We start from the raw sequence: 16429 nt of genomic DNA, 5'->3' as shown, positions 1-16429 counted from the left end.
TGGAAACTACCAACAACAGGCTGGTCAGACTCAAACAGAGCTCACAGGCCCGCACGTCTAGAAACAGCAACCACAGCCCTCCCACACTGGCGGCAGACACCGCTGGTGGATCCCCTCCTTCCTGCAGAGCCTAGACACAGCCTCAGAATCCTGCCCAACACACTCCAGCAGCCGCTCAAAAGCCACTGGCACAAGAGAGAACACTTGTTCAACATCCTTGTTTTTACACTTGGGGAGGAGGCTCTGTCTAGATTCTCGGTAGACCTGAGGCCATACCCGGATCTTTCTTTTTTTTTTTTTTTTTTTTGAGACGGAGTCTGGCTCTGTCGCCCAGGCTGGAGTGCAGTGGCCGGATCTCAGCTCACTGCAAGCTCCGCCTCCCGGGTTCACGCCATTCTCCTGCCTCAGCCTCCAGAGTAGCTGGGACTACAGGCGCTGCCACCTCGCCTGGTTAGTTTTTTGTATTTTTTAGTAGAGACGGGGTTTCACCGGGTTAGCCAGGATCATACCCGGATCTTAAAACTCCCGTATGGTTGCTCTCGGCACTGCCTCCTCCACCCCCATCTAGTCAGTGCTGCCTGATCTCTGCCAAATACATCTGACTTCTGAGCTTCCACAAGGTTCCAGTATTCAGTCCCTGCCCTACCTATTGGGCAGGGTGCAGTGGGGAGTGGGGAACAATGGAGGGGCTCGATGGCACAGAAAAAAGGACAAGACACAGTGAAATTGGCTTGGCCTACAGCAGTAGAAATTTAAGTTAGATATTAGGAGGAACTTTCCAGCAGTGAGAGTCATTAGACTTTGACTAGGAGGCTACAGAGTTCTCTCTCGCTGAAAGTTCAAAAAACATTGAAAGGGCTTCTGTCGCCTACCAGAGACAATGTCTGAGCAGAGGGAGGGAGTCACGGCTTCTGGGGTAAACACTAGGTCAAGTGTTGAACTAGGGAACAGCAGCAGCAGAATGAGCCTCACCTCGCACCAGGAGCCAGACAGATGCCCTTGTGACCCCATTGGCGTTGCTGGCCATGCACTGGTACCTCCCGCCATCTGTGGGGATGATGCCGCTGACCTCCAGGGACAGGTCAGCCAGCTGGGCGACTCGGCCCGTCGAGGCCGGCAGGACTCGCCAGTCCCGGACCCACGTCAGGTTGTAGGGGGCCTCGCCTAGGACCTGGCAGGATAGGACGGCAGTCTCCCCTGGGGACACAGTCACGTTGGGAGCAGGGACCAGCTGCGGCGGGGGATCTGCAGGGACATGAGCACAGGAGGAACCGAGGAGCTGAGGCAAGGACGGGGGTCATCATGTAAGCCCAGATGCTGCCTAGACCTGGGACCCTGCTCTGACCCCACGCTGAGGTGCAGGTCTGCCGGAACCAGATCGTTCAGGATGTGTCAGCCAGCAGCATGGGTGACCAGCATCTGCTCACCGTCAGGCATCACCCCAGTGGGAGGTCATTTCTCCCATCACCGTTATACACCCGCCAGGGGCTGCACGATACACGCCTGCTCTCCAAATAACAGCCAGTGCAATGTGCAACAAGCCGGACGCCCATCTTCGTGCCTCCGAGTCGAAGATGCCACGCTGAAGAATAAAGCCTTGGAAATCTCCAGCCAGGGGAAGAGAGCAATGTGTTCAAAACGATTCTCTGTACCAACGGCAGGGCTATTTATAGCAGCCAAATATGCCCCCAAGGAGGAAAGCACTAAGCAAACTGCTATCTGGATAGCAAAAAGCCACAAGAAGTGGCAAGATCAGAGACTGCTGAACATAGAAAAAAACCGAAAGGAAGTAAATCAAATGGCAGAATGGAGGGATTACAAGTTATTTTGATCTTCTCTTTGGTTGTTTATATTTTTCCAGCCTCCCTACAAGGAGCATGTGTCGTTTCTGGCTGTCTATGTAGAATGGCTGATCTTTCCACACTTACGGGTTCCTTTTTTTTCTCTACAAAGCAGCTTGCATTAGTAATTTTTAAAATAAAACCAATTTCATTTGGAGACAGTCTGTGGTGTTTCCAACCTCCCCAGCTCAATGGCACCATCCTGGCCAGGACTTGGAGGCACGAAGGTTGTCCTGACCACGAGATGGACAGCGGCCCCTGAAAGCCGAGCCCCAAGAAGTCAAAGCTGGGATCAAAGCTGGGCAGGGCAGGAAGACCCAAGCCGCGTCCTCAGCCTTCCTCCAGCTGAGACCCACAGGCCGTTCCTGGGTGAGACAGCCACAAAGGAGGGGCAGCAGGCAGGTGGCAGCCTGGGTAGCCAGACACGGGATGACAAACAGTCCTGGCAGTTGGCTGGAGACTCACCGGGAGGAAATCCTAGGTGGAAGAACCCAGGAAGAGGGTAAGGAAGGGGTACATGGAGGGGCCCCAAGGGACAGACCTGTGACGACAATCTGGGCCTTTGCTCGCCCGATCCCAGCCCTGCTGATGGCTGTGCACTCGTACATGCCCTCCTCGGCCTTGGAGGCCCGCGGGATCTCCCAGCTGCTGTTTCCTGACTGCCTGTGAACAGGGAACAGTAGGAGACGCACAATCACCGGTCAGGGTCTCCTCGGCCTCATCTGTCCCTCAGGACTTCAGTCCCCTGAATCCTGCCCAAAGGGGAGCCCCCAATTCCCCTGTGAGACACGGTAAGAAGATGTACACCGCCAAGTACATGGACAGTCCATGACATGCTGTGTGGCTCAGGGCCTTACTCTCTCCGAGTCCTGGGCTCCATCCTTCCTGCTCTGACACCCACGGCTGGGCCCTGCATGGGCTGAATTTTCCAGGAGCTGAGGAAGGCCCCCGGCTTCTTCACCAGCTGATGGCCCAGCAGTGGTGGGAGTCTCACGACAAACTTCTCCATCCCTGGCTGCACTGGAAGTCCCAGGCTGGGCTGCCCAAGAGGACCGTGACAGAGACCAAGGTCTCTCTCCTGCCACCCACTCCCCTGAGATCCCTCCTGGGCCTCAGCAGCCAGGAACCCTGTGGCTGGGGACAATCAGCTGCCATGGGCCACTCACTGAAAGTGCCTCTCTTCGCCCAGCCTGGCTTCACCTCGCCACAGCTGCAGCCGGAAGGGAAGGGCGCTGTGCACCGAGCAGGAGACCAGCAGGGGCTGGTGCAGGTAGCCATGGATCCTGGGGGCCATGCTGACGAGGGGAGCGCCTGTAGGCAGGGACCAGAACTCAGAATGTCTCCCCACCGCCCCGTCACCACACCCGGTGACACAGAGACCCGTAGGGATGTACCAGCAGCCAGGAGGCCAGGATTCAACCCCTGGCGCCACCATTTGGTGGTCACCTCTCTAAGCTCAGTTTTCACCTCTGCAAAACGGGGTGATCATGGTACCATCCTCACTGCGTTGTCCTGAGGAGCTGGTGAGAAGTGGTGCATGGAGAACTCGTGGCACAATACATGTGGCATCACCAGTTTCCCTAGGCACAGCTCCTGGGGCTTTTGCAGTTGATTAGACTATTCAACTCAAGACTGGCCAGCCCGGACCAGGCCCTTCCGCTGTACCGTCTCAATTGTATGAAATCTGATGAAATGCTACCAACTAGGATTAGGTTCCCCAAGGGTACGGTGGGTTTGTGCAATAGCTTCTCTGCCTAGAACATCAGTTTTACCCAACTTTGTTGGAAATAAGCCTTTTCATTTAAAAATTAGCCCACCAGTCCAGGCGCAGTGGCTCATACCTGTAATCCCAGCACTTTGGGAGGCGGAGGTGGGCAGATCACGAGGTCAGGAGTTCAAGACCAGCCTGGCCAACATGGTGAAACCTTGTCTCTACTAAAAATACAAAACTTAGCTGGGCATGGTGGCATATTCCTGTAATCCCAGCGACTACTCAGGAGGCTGAGGCAGGAGAATTGTTTGAACTGGGATCCGGGAGGTGGAGGTTGCAGTGAGCCAAGATCGCACCACTACACTCCAGCCTGGGCTACAGAGAGAGACCCCATCTCAAAACAAAACAAAAAAAAAAAAAAGCACAGCTAGAGGATGGGTATAAATGCAACATTCACACACATTTTTGAGATAAAACCAGAGACTTCAATAAAATCTCATAGCTTGTAATGAGCCCTATGGGACCCCAATCAGACGCCACTGCCCCCCTGGCCTGAGCCTGGTCTTGGAGTGACACAGTCCCTTCCCTTGGCTATTGGAATTACTTCAATGGAGAAGTCTGAGAAACTGCCCCGCAGGGTTGGCCGTGGCCCATCAGAGCTGGGTGCTCCCTGGCAAGGGCTCAATCTTTGTGTCACCATCTCCCCATCCCCGCCAGCAGAGGAGCCCAGCAGAGATGCTCCGGGGGTGAGACAATGCACTAGACCTCCTTGGAGCCCAGGCTGGGGATGGGCAGGCAGCGGTGACATCATGCTCCAGGCTCCCTGCCACATCTGTCCCGGGGGGGAGGGGCGTCCGACCATCCAGCCACGTCCTCGGCTGTGTGCAAAGCCGTCGCTGCTCACCCACGCACCCTGGGAGCCTCTGCCAAGCCAGCTTGGGCTCTCCATTTCCATGAGCTAAAAGGGACCGCCCTCATCTCGCCAAACCCAGAGTCACCTGCTACAAGGCGAAATCCCAGCCTTCCAGACCTGGAGGGCAGGGAAGGAAACAAAAATCCAAACCAAATCCCTCCCCCAACTCCAATCTAGAGCTGAGATAGAGAACAAAAGCCAGAGCTAAACTCCAAACTCTTGGATACATCTGAAACAACAGGGGAAGAAAACAGAGGCTGTTATTCCCCCTGCTGAAATTCCTTCCTGAAAGTTCCTCCTCAAGGCTGCAAAGGCCAAGGGAAGAGAGGCCCCGGAACCACAGCAGGGGAGTGGAAGCTGGGAGGCTGGAAAGAATAGGTCTCCAGCTCTCCTGCCCAGCCCTGCCCTGCCCCACCCAGGTCCTCAAAGTCCTCTACCAACCATGGGCACCATGGGCACGAGGGGCACCATGGCCAGCCTCAAGAGCTGGCCCTTCTTCCCCTCCCTGCATCTCTATTTGAAGTGGACAGAGGAGGATGCCTCTCACTGAGATCCCCCACAAAGAAGTGCTAGAATGTTAGTGACATCCACCTTTGTAAGCTCCCCTCCGGTCACCTCCAGTGCAGGGAGACAGTGAGCAGGAGAAAGGCAATGAAGCCAGCAGGCCAGATGGCCAGTGGCCCTAGACATCCCTGCTAGGACCAGGGGCAGATCTGAAAGGCCAAAAATCCACCCTTCTCCCTGGGAGCTTCCAGCCTGAACAGTGAGACCTCAGGGACACTCAGGAAACCAGCAAAAAGCCACACATATGGGAACCAACAGACGATGGCCAAAGATTAGCGGACAAAGCGACCTGTTCCTGCAATGATGTAATAGTAACAGCAGCTACCACACTGGAGGGCCCTTGCCCACAAATGGATACGTTCTCAGTGTGGCCTCTGAGGACCCAAATGCTGTCTTGTTGTGTGCATTAGCCTGGGCACCCCCAGGGCAGCCCTATGAGCCAGGTGGGCTCAGTTTCCTTATCTATGAAGTGGAGACACACCTCAGAAAAGCTGTAAGCATCAGTGAGCTAGCACATGGCAGGAGCCTGGCCCAGGACTGCCCCATGGAAAGTGTCCAAATGGTGACTTAAATGATTGTGATTATGACAGTGATTGTGATTATGGAAGAGCAAATGCCCATGTCCTCCCTGCCCATTGCTGTGTCTGCAGTGCCTAGCACCATGACTGGTACATAGTAGATACTCACGATGAATGCTGAATAGATGGGTGGATGGGTGGGTGGACAGGTGGGTGGATGAATGGGTGGATAGATGGATAAACAGATGGATAGATAAGTGAATTAATAGTGAATGGGTGGGTAGATGGATGGGTGACTGAATGGGTGAGTGGATGGATGAATGAATAGATGGGTGGGTGGGTGAATGCATGAGTGGGTGAGTGGATGGATGCATGAATGGGTAAATGGATGGGTGAGTGAATGGGAGGGTGGATGGATGAATAGGTGAGTCAATGGATGCATGATTGGGTGGTTGGATGAGTGGATGAATGGGTAGGTAGATGGATAGGTGAGTGAATGGGTGGGTGGATGGGTAATTGAATGGGTGGGTGGATGGATGAATAGGTGAGTCAATGGATGCATGAATGGGTGGGTGGATGTGTGGATGAATGGGTGGGTAGATGGATGGGTGAGTGAATGAGTGGGTGGATGTATGAGTGAATGGGTGGGTGGATGTGTGAGTGAATGGGTGAGTGGGTGGATGAATAGGTGAGTCAATGGATGCATGACTGGGTGGTTGGATGAGTGGATGAATGGGTAGGTAGATGGATAGGTGAGTGAATGGGTGGGTGGATGGGTAATTGAATGGGTGGGTGGATGGATGAATAGGTGAGTCAATGGATGCATGAATGGGTGGGTGGATGAGTGGATTAATGGGTGGGTAGATGGGTAGGCAAGTTAATGGGTCAGTGGATGAATGAATGGGTGGATGCATGGATGAATGGGTAGATGGATGAATGCGTACTGAGTAGATGGATGAGTGGATGACTTTGTTCTAAATCTTTGAGCCGAGAGCCACATCTGAAGCATCTTAGTATTTAACAAAATGCCTTATAGGGAATAGCTGTGCATAGAAGCTTAATGAACAAACACTTTCTAATCTAATTTAATCTAATCCAATCAGGGAAGGCTCCAGGAAGAAATGGGACTCGGAGTGAGCCAGGGGGCTGGGGGACAAAAGAGCCAACCACTCACCTGGGGCCACCCCACTGTAGGACACTCCAGAGACACGAAGGAGGGGGTTTCCCTCATGGTCCTTGCCCTTCACCTTGAGATAGAAGCGCTCCTTGGGGGTGTGGAAGGGCGGCCCGCCCCACAGCTGGTGGGTGGAGCCATTGGAGAGGGGCTTCATGGGCAGGGTCAGGAGGGGCTTCCCTGAGCTCTGTGCCAGCTCCACCGAGTCTAGGAGGCCGGGTGCCTGCAGGCCCGTGGAATTGATCACCAGGGAGACGGGGACCCCTGCAGAGGGAAGGTGAAGAACAAAGTGCTGGCGTCAGTGTCTGGTTCTGTGATCTGCCTCAAGTAGGGGCCCTTGAACCACACCCCAAGGGTCCTGCTTGCCTGGCCCTTCCTACCTGGTTCCTCCTTCCCTGCATACCCTGGTGCTGACTAACGCTGGGGGTGGATAGGTAGAGAGGGACCTTGCTACTGTCCGTGGTGCTGAAACACCACAGTCGTCCAACCACGGCTTCCCAATGGCTGCATCCCCTTTGTCTGCACTGACTTGGAGTCCCATGGAGTAGAACTGTCCTCCACCCCATTAGCTCTGGTGTGGGTCATAATCAGACAGGCTTCAGGGAATGGTCTAAGATAAAGCAAACACCAAGTCTGGGGACTCCAACTTCTGACCAGACTCTCCCCATGGTCAGGTTTTCTTTGGTTTTCTTTACTGTCTTGATGGAAATGTGGTACTTTTCACACTATCCCAGAAGAGGCAGAACTGGACGCCAATTTCATAATATCTTTTAAAAATTTCTGTCATCCAGGCTGGAGTGCAGTGGTGTAATCACAGCTCACTGCAGCCTCAAACTCTTGGGCTCCGGCAATACTCCCACCTCAGCCTCCCTAGTAGCTGAGACTACAGGTATGCACCACTATACCTGGCTAATTTTTTAAATTTTGTAGAGATGAGGTCTTGCTTACCTGTGTTGCCCAGGCTGGCCTTGAACTCCTGGCCTTAAGCAATCCTCCTACCTTGGCCTCCCACATGTTTCTCTTTTAAAAAAATTATCATGACCTGGCATGGTGGCTCAGGACTGTAATCCCAGCACTTTGGGAGGCTGAGGCAGGCAGATCACCTGAGGTCAGGAGTTCAAGACCAAACTGGCCAACATGGCAAAACCCTGTCTCTACTAAAAATACAAAAATTAGCCAGGTGTGTAGCGTGCACCTATAATCCCAGCTGCTCAGGAGGCTGAGGCAAGAGAATTGCTTGAATCCAGGGGCAGAGGTTACAGTGAGCAGAGATTGAACCACTGCACTCCAGCTTGGGTGACAGAGTGAGACTCCATCTAAAAAAAAAAGATCTTGGATGTACATCTTTATCAAAAGCAGAAACCCAGCAAGGTCACATGTGGCCTCCTGCAACCACTTCCATTGGGGACAGGCCCTGGGGACAGGTCAGTTTTCAGTCCCCATACCATCAATACACGTAGGATATCTTGGCTCTCCTGACTGAACAGTAGAATCAAAGTTTCCCTGCTTCTTCCCTTTCTGCTATCAGCAAAACACACAAACTGAGCAAGCAGCCCCTTTTCACTTTCAAGATATGGCTCCCAGTCCTGGCAGGAAAACTGACAAGGGCTGACAAGAAAAACAAACATTAGAACAGACAGACTCGAAAGAAAGCACTAAAGGTCTGGCTTGCACCATTTTTGGTCACTGTTCAGGGTCCAGAGTCAGCCTGACCTGATCCAGGCTCCTCCTAGAAGGAGCTGAGCTGAGCTGGTCCCTGTAAAAGTCTCCAAATGGCCCCATGACAGGGACTACATTTTCCCATCTACAAATGGAGACCTTTGACCTGGCCACCAGATGGTATTTTCTGGCGTGGAGCTCAGGCAGCCTGCACCAGAAGCCTGCCTCAGTGCCCAGGCTTCTCCCAGTGGAACCTTAGTGAGCATGCAGGCATTGTTGGACCCTCGTGGGTGGTTTCCAATTGGATGCCTGTGCCTCCACTCTCAATATCCCCCTAGGCTCCTCCAACCTTCCTCAGTCTTGGGACACCCAAATGTCCCCCAGGACATTCCTTCCTTTGGAGTAAGGCACTGCTTCCTTTTTGGTAAGCCATCAACTCGCTGGCACATGTTCTTTCATTGAACTGGCCTGCTGTTCACTGGAAAACTGAAGAAGTAGGACTCTAGGCAGATTTGTTTTGACAAAAAGAAAGGAGAAGGTGTGAACTCAATAATAAAGGGCACAGTGTAAGTGTCCTCCAGGACACTGACTTTGGAGGCAGGAAGGATGTTCTAAAGGTAAATGTCACAATGTCACCTGGCTGGGGCTAATGGAAAGAATGCTGGCCTGGAAGCTCAGTTTACATCGCTGTGGTCTGGGGGCACAGCCCCACTTGGCCTCCTGTACGGTCCCTTTCACAGTCACACACAGCCAAGTGTTCCCCCGTCACTTCCCCCCTACCTCCCAAAGCCAAGACCCAGGTCTTCAGAGGCAGCTCAGCACTGTCTGTAGGGTTGGGGTACTATACCTTGCAAAGGCCACTCGAGGGTGCGGTTGAGGTCCAGCGAGGGCTGAGTGGAGAAGCCCGCTCGGAAGTCAATGTTGCTGACGCCTGTGATCCTCACGGAATGGCGGCCACTGCTATAGACCTAGCACATGCCCAGGTCTCACATCACCAGAGGATAGGACCCCAGCACTCCAGCTTAGGGCAGGAGGCGACCAACCTGACCCAGCCCTGCATCAGCAGCTGGAATCCTGCTTTTGTAGACACATGGGCAACTTACCTGCTCCCAAGGGGCCCAGCACAATGGTCCCCAAATGAAGGAGCTGAAGCCCCAGCTTATGACCCCAACCTGAGCAGCACTCTTGAAGCTGTGCTGCCCCTCAGCTCGCCTCAACCCCTGCAGGCCCTGTCTGTCCCCCTGCACGTCTAACTCCCTGCCTTGCCCTCCTCACTGGTATTACAGCTCTTGGCTCAGAGGTGCTCAGAGTTTGAAAGGCAGGTGGTGGTACTGCCACTTTACCTGCAGCACCTAGCACAGTGCCTGCAGAAGGTGCTCAATAAATGTTTGCCTGGTCAGCAGAGACCCCCACTCTTCCAGGGCAGCAGCTGCCCATCCCAGGATGCTCTGTTGGGAGTCAAGCTGGCCCACAGCTTGTATATTCTCGCTCCCAGCACCTTGTATATTCCAGCAGGCCCCTCCTCTTCCTGCCAGCCCTGTCCCACTGAGCCCTCCCAGCAAAGTTGCTCTTGCTTCTTTTACACATTCTTCACAGCTTGGTCATGCACCTCTGAACCCTGAAGCCATTTCTCCAAGTCCTTCTTAAATGTTCCCAAACTAACCCCAAACCACTCTATTTCTTCTTACTGGTACAAGGCAGAATGCCCTTCCTCTATCCTTGACCCTTTACTTCTATTGATATGACCATATCACCACCCACACTCTAGCCATCAGCTTCCTGAGGCCACAGGCTCCCCAGGGCAAGCAGGAGGAAGATGGTTCCAGCCCGGTGAAGCTAGTCCACTCTTCTCCTGCAACCCAGTGCCCCTACCTTGATGGACCACAGCCCGGGATGCTCAGGCTTAAAGGCTACGACCTTGGCCGAGTCAGGGATGTTGAGAAGCACTTTGAGGCCCTCGTCCTCCTGCAGGATCCTCCCTGTGGAAGCCCCAAGGGCTGCTCAGTCCCTAACCCTTTCCTGGGGGTGGCAGGATTCCCGCATGTCTCCAGGAATCCACAGTGCACCAAACACTAGCCTCAGTCTTCCCAGAACTGACAAGGGGTCTTGCCTTGAGCCGCTGCCTCACTCCACGCTCCACCCTCAGGGATTCCCAGGGGTGGGCTGTGTGTCTGGCCTCTAGACCTGGGTGCTCATGACATCCTCAGAGCGCCATGGGGCCAGGTGACCACGTCTGAATCACACTGCCCCTGACTCTGTTGACCTTGATGAGCACTCAGCACCCGGAGCCCCAGCTTCCCATCTGTACGATGTGCTACGAGTTCTCACCACCATGAGAATCCACTGGGGTACCATGGAAAAGACTTGGGGAGAGCCTCACGATCCAGGGACCGCCATTATGTTAATTCCCATCGTCAGTTGCCACGGCCCTCCTGCTTCCTCGCACACCATGGGCACCCTCTCTCCACTTCGTGCCCCACCACCCCACATTTCCTCATTCCTGGAGCCTCATGTCTGAAGCCCGGCCACCCTTGGTCTCTTTCTTTTTTCCATCCTGGGCTTTCAGCTCAGTCTTGGGGCCAAAGAGGAGGCCAATCCCGGGGTGGTCCATACCCAGTGGATCTTGGACTTCAATCTCAGGCCCTGGCCCACTCAATGAGATGGTGACCTCCTTCAGGCTGGGGTCAAAGGGGAGTTTCCACGTGTGCTCCCCCTCCTCCTCGTGGTCTGCGGACAGCAGGTGCACCTTGGAGGCCTGGATCGCTGACTCCACCCACTTCAGCACCTGGAGGCAAGTATGAGGAGCTGATGCCAGCAGGTGCCCACACTGCCTTCCCCCTCGCATGGATTTTAGGCAGCATACAAACTTTCCAGGTTGCCCAAGGCCACCCCACTCCCCCATGTCCAACACCAGGCCCGATTCACACATGTGACCCTCCTGGCTTCTATAGGCTCCAAGCTGTGAAGCCTGAATTCAAGCATTCGGAGGACTCAGTGCAGAAGGAGCAAGGGTGTGTCCCTTGGTTGGGAAGACTCTTCCCCACTTCTCCACCTGGCCTCCTCCCACAGCACCCATACTTCCTCCAGGTGCCTCTTACACACAATGAACCCTGGAGATCTGGAAACTCCCCCAGACTCATGTAGTTCATGACTGATTATCCCAGGGGCCTCCAACTGTTCTCCCACCAGGGCACCATGTTTCCTAAGCAGGACTGAGAGGCACTGCTGCAATGACTTCATGTCTCTTTCCAATCCACAGAAGTGAGGAATTGCTGGATGGAGTTTTGCAATGTTGAGAAATCCTAAATCCTTGGTTTCTATAATTGATTATTCATTCTAAAATCTTACATCCTTTGGACAAGTCCCACTGAGAATCTGATAAAAGGTAAGGACCCTCTGCCTGAGATACCATCCTATCCCTTAGGTACACATTTAGGGTATGACTTTAGGAGGTTCCCAAACTCCCTCAGAGATACTCCCCCTATGAAAACTGAGCACAGACTTATTTAGTTTCTCCAAATCCTGACCATGGCCTTCAAGACCCTCTGTTCTATGGTCCTAGGCATCTATGCCAACCCAAGGTCACTGTGCCACTGCCTCTCCCTGCCTGCTACGCTGGACCCCACTCCTCCCACAGGCAGCCCCCACCCACACATGCCGTGCTCTTTGCAGGAACGCCCTGCCTCCTCATCGACCATCTCCTTGCTATTCTTCAGCTCACTGCTTGAAGAGGCCTCTCTAATCCTGAAAAGGTTCTGTTCCCTGATACATACTATTTCGCAGCAATCTGCACTCCAATCACTCACATGTATTGGATTTGGGCTTCTCATCCCTACTGGCCTGGGAGCTCTGTGGGGGCAGACCCTCTGCTGCACCCATGTGTATCTCAGCCCTGAGCTCATTGCCAGGCACAGAGTGGGTGCTCGGGAGGCATCTGCTGGCTGTGTGAGTTCAGTAGGACATGCATCTCCTGGGCAGAGCCATCAGGCTGGCCTTAAGTCCACTTCTCAGGCACCTCACTCCACATCCCTCCTTTCCCCAGCTCACGCCTCCTCCTCTGCAATAGCCAAGTCACCTAGATTCCAGCAAGGAAACCAAGAAAGAGGGAGAGGAAGGGGGCGCCTTCAAGTCTGAACCTTCTCTTTCCAGGCCAAGTTATCTCAAAGAGCGTCCATCCTGTGCAGACCCTAAAACTGAAACACAATGATCTCAACCATAAAATTGATACCACAACCACAGAAAGAAAAGAAAAACTCCAAGTGAATTCTGAACCCGGTGGTTCAACTATCCTTTCTCAGTAGGAGGACAAGAACTATACAAAAAAGTCTTTAGTTAATAGATTTAATTTGGAAGAACTATCAGCATTGGGATTTTGAAACCATTTTATGTATCTTGTTGGATATATAAAGCAAATAAGCAAAGATGTTAATATTTTCAGAATCAAGATTTTTTTCTTATAAACAAATATAAGAGAGAGCTGCAAGTATAAAATCAAATGAGCTAAGCAAAAGATTCACAATGTGAAATTTGAATTGGAAATATCAGTATAAGTTCTCCAGATATAGATAGATGATAGGTAGGTAGGTAGGCAGATAGATAGATAGATAGATAGATAGATAGATAGATAGATAGAGCAATTGATCCAGAAGCAATGATGGCCCAAAGTCTCAATATCAGTGATCACCACCAGTACCCAGATCTTGGTTTCTAAATACCTTTCCCCACTAGGGTTCCTTGGAGAAATGGCTGATTCCAGGTCTGGGGCAGGCAATTTATAAGGTGAGGCTGGGATGATGGGTTATTCCATAAAACAAAGAAGTTCTCAAAGACAAATAAGGACATATCAAAAGGACATAGGAACCAGCTTGAAGGAGCCCCCACTGGCTAAATTTGGGACAACTTGAACCTAAAAGAGAATAATAACTGTACTCAATTGAAACACATTGAATAATATAATCCATGTGCACATAATGGTACTCAAAAAAGAGAAAGCAAAATTCAAAACAGTAAAACCTCCCCTGACACCACTGAAGTGACTCCTTAATTGAAGAGAAATAATTAAGTGTGATTCCGTGCCTTTTCAATAGAAATTGTACTTCAGAGCAACCAAATCATCCATCACTTTTGATGCATAAAAGTTCTTCTTCTTGGAAGAATGCCCACTCATAAATGTGGGAGGAATGATGCAGTTAGGAAATTATCATTTTGCAGCCCCTAATGAAATAATCATTTCAGGCAAGAGTCCTCAGTGGATGCTAAAACTATTAGATGAAAGGTTGATGGGAACTAGATGTCCACACAGAGCCAGAACATTACCCTACAGACCACTTGAGTCATAAAGGCAAAAACACGGCCCAACCATGCAGAGAGCTGGCTGTCGCTACCCTCACCCAGTCATCAAACTTATCATCAGTAATAATGGGATGCTCAGACACCATTTGCTTCCTGGTGTGATACAACAGAAGACACACTCAGCACCAACTAGGAAATATATATTCCTGCCAGAAAGGTCAGCCTTCATCGAATCAGGCCTTTGGACTCATCCAGTTTGGGGGAAACACAGGGGATTAAAAAAAAGTTAATGACACCACGAGGAAATAATCAGAAGCCTCTAGAACATGGGACAGGGTACGAATCCATGCCTCTTCAACAGCTTAGTGTCGTAAAAAAAAGAGCTGATGGCTTCAGACCAAAGAGGACTTAATAGACATAACCAAAGGAAACGCACAGCCCTTGATGAAATCCTAATTTGATGAAAACTGTGATCAAAGACAGTTTGAAGACAGGGAAATTTGAACATGGGCTGTGTATGGGATGATACTAGGAAACTCATTAATTTTATTAGATGATATTGTGGGTTATGTTGAAGACTATCTTTTTTCAGAAATCCATGCTGAATTATTTATGGATAAGGTGTCATGATTCAGCAAAAAGTATAAAGAGATAGATAAAGCAAGTCGAGCAGAAATGTAAACAATTGGTGAATCTAGTTGGTAGGTGTTTTCTTTTTACTTTTCTGTACCTTGGAAATTCTTCATAGTACTTTTTTATTAAAGTAAAGTCATTTAAAAATAACAAGTATGCAGCCGGGCATGGTAGCTCACGCCTGTAATCCCAGCACTTTGGGAGGCTGAGGTGGGCGGATCACCTAAGGTCAGGAGTTCGAGATCAGCCTGGCCAATACAGTGAAATCCTATCTCTACTAAAAATATAAAAATTAGCCAGGCATGGTGGCAGGCGCCCGTAATCCCAGCTACTCGGGAGGCTGAGGCAGGGGAATCGCTTGAACCCAGGAGGCAGAGTTTGCAGTGAGCTGAGATCGTGCCACTGCATTCCAGCCTGGGTGACAAGAGCAAAACTCCATCTCAAAACAAACAAACAAACAAACAACAACAACAACAACAAAAAAGTATGCTGTGACTTTAATATACACCTGAACAATCACAGTGGTATACTGTTGCTCGCCAACTCCAAGCTACTGGAAACGCTTCCTGAAAAGCTGTCTGAAGAAGAAAGGCAAAGCCACATTCAGCTTCAAGTAGAAAAAGTTCTGTGATTGATTAGCAATGTCTGCCACGAATGTGGGTTTTGAAAGTGGTGTCTTGCATGCTACTTATTGGTCATTCTTGCTCTAAATATCATAGTCCTTCAGCTCTGCTTACCATGTGATCTTCTACAAAAGGGAAAGGAATCAAAAGAATTGGAAAATGAGAGTTTTGTTTTGTTTTTTCAGACTGAGCTAGAAGATATGTGCCTAGAAGTTTATGGCTAGATTTCAACTATCACGTGAGAAGAATTCTGTATTCTGAAAATGCATCTGTTTTTATAATTGGAGCTACTTCATTGTTGTGTCTTGCTTTGCTTTCTAAGTAATGTGTCTCTTGAAAAGGTCCCACCTGTCTTAGCCAAGGAATGAGGACAAGATTCTTCGTCCATGTGCGGGTGGACAGAAGGGAGAAGCGGCTGAGGACTCCCCGCTGGAGAGACCCACAGAAGCCAGCCGAGCACGTGAGGCAACTCCCCCAACAGCAAAGAAGCAGGTCCGTGACCACCGTCCCCTTCACCCAAGCCAGGCCTTGTCAGGGGTCAGGAGGGAAGTGTCACTGAGCAAAGCACCAGTTGACAATTACCCAGAGGAGTGACACCCGCTACTGTGTCATAACTGCTGTAACAAGCTCGCTCTAGGATGTTCTGATGGAGGGAAGATACTCAGCAATTCAGGCTACTGAACCACAGAGGAGGCTGGGACACAAGGCAGAAAGCCAGTGACCCACAGGATGGCCTGCCCTGTAAGCACAACCTCACCTGGGAGTTGGGGGGTTGACCCTCTTGCCCACAGCAGGGCCAGAACCCCTGTAGGGCCAGGCCTGGGGGCATTGCCTTCTCTGCCTGTGGTGCCCCCAGGGTTCCGGCGCAGAGAGCCTTCATTAAGCCAGTTCAATGTTTAGCTGGCAAAGGCAATGGCTTCCAGACGTTAGAGGGTCTGGGGGGCCAGGGAGCCTGCAAGGCACTGGGGCTCATCTCTGTCACCGATGGGGAAGGAACGAAAAATCTGGCACTGCTACCCCAGCCAGATGGCTGCTGCTCGGCCCTTCACAGCAGATAAATCATCCCCAAGGATCGTCCCAGAACACTTGACAGCCAGGGCGGCTGAGGAAGCAGGGAAAGAAAGCCAGGGGGTGAATGGGCCCCCGAGGCAGAGATGAGAACACTGAGGATGGGGCTGTGGGTCCCAGGCCCTGTGCCAGCAGGCTCACGGTGAAGTGACAGAGAGAAGACCCTAGTCTGGGGGTTTTGCCCCTTGCCAGCTGCGTACCCTGGGCACTCACTCACCCTAGCAGAGAATCTTTTCCAGAGAGAGTTCCTACTCTTCAGGGGGCGTTGATGGAACTGAGGGGCATATCCTGGGCTCCACACTGAAGCACAGGGGGGTGGGATGGCATTTAGCCATCTTACCAAGGGCTTCCCGTGCATGGCTTCCTCTCATCCTAGCTACCATCTCACCAGGTGGAGGCTCTCGTTAACCCAACTGCACACGAGAAGAAAGTG

At 51.7% G+C, this 16429-nt stretch overlaps 1 protein-coding gene across 6 annotated transcripts in view; it reads right to left on the bottom strand.

Annotated features, from left to right (window-relative positions):
* The window catches only part of HMCN2 (hemicentin 2), a 176357-nt gene that overhangs the window by 135054 nt on the left and 24874 nt on the right, over positions 1–16429 (bottom strand). For all 6 annotated transcript variants that reach the window (XR_004433195.1, XM_033193925.1, XM_033193964.1 and 3 more), the window contains exons 5-11: positions 10994–11165; positions 10253–10359; positions 9228–9348; positions 6722–6985; positions 3008–3152; positions 2383–2504; positions 973–1245 (exon numbers count right to left, since the gene is read on the bottom strand). Coding sequence is in view for 5 of the 6 variants with exons in the window: in XM_033193925.1 (XP_033049816.1) it covers positions 973–1245; positions 2383–2504; positions 3008–3152; positions 6722–6985; positions 9228–9348; positions 10253–10359; positions 10994–11165 (1204 nt within the window). In the remaining variant the exon portion in view is untranslated. The remainder of the gene's footprint in view (positions 1–972; positions 1246–2382; positions 2505–3007; positions 3153–6721; positions 6986–9227; positions 9349–10252; positions 10360–10993; positions 11166–16429) is intronic.

Source organism: Trachypithecus francoisi, unplaced genomic scaffold (assembly GCF_009764315.1).
Source record: "Trachypithecus francoisi isolate TF-2019V2 unplaced genomic scaffold, Tfra_2.0 Contig01585, whole genome shotgun sequence".
In the NCBI taxonomy this organism is placed as follows: domain Eukaryota; kingdom Metazoa; phylum Chordata; class Mammalia; order Primates; family Cercopithecidae; genus Trachypithecus; species Trachypithecus francoisi.
This window is presented reverse-complemented; position numbering and strand designations above follow the sequence as displayed.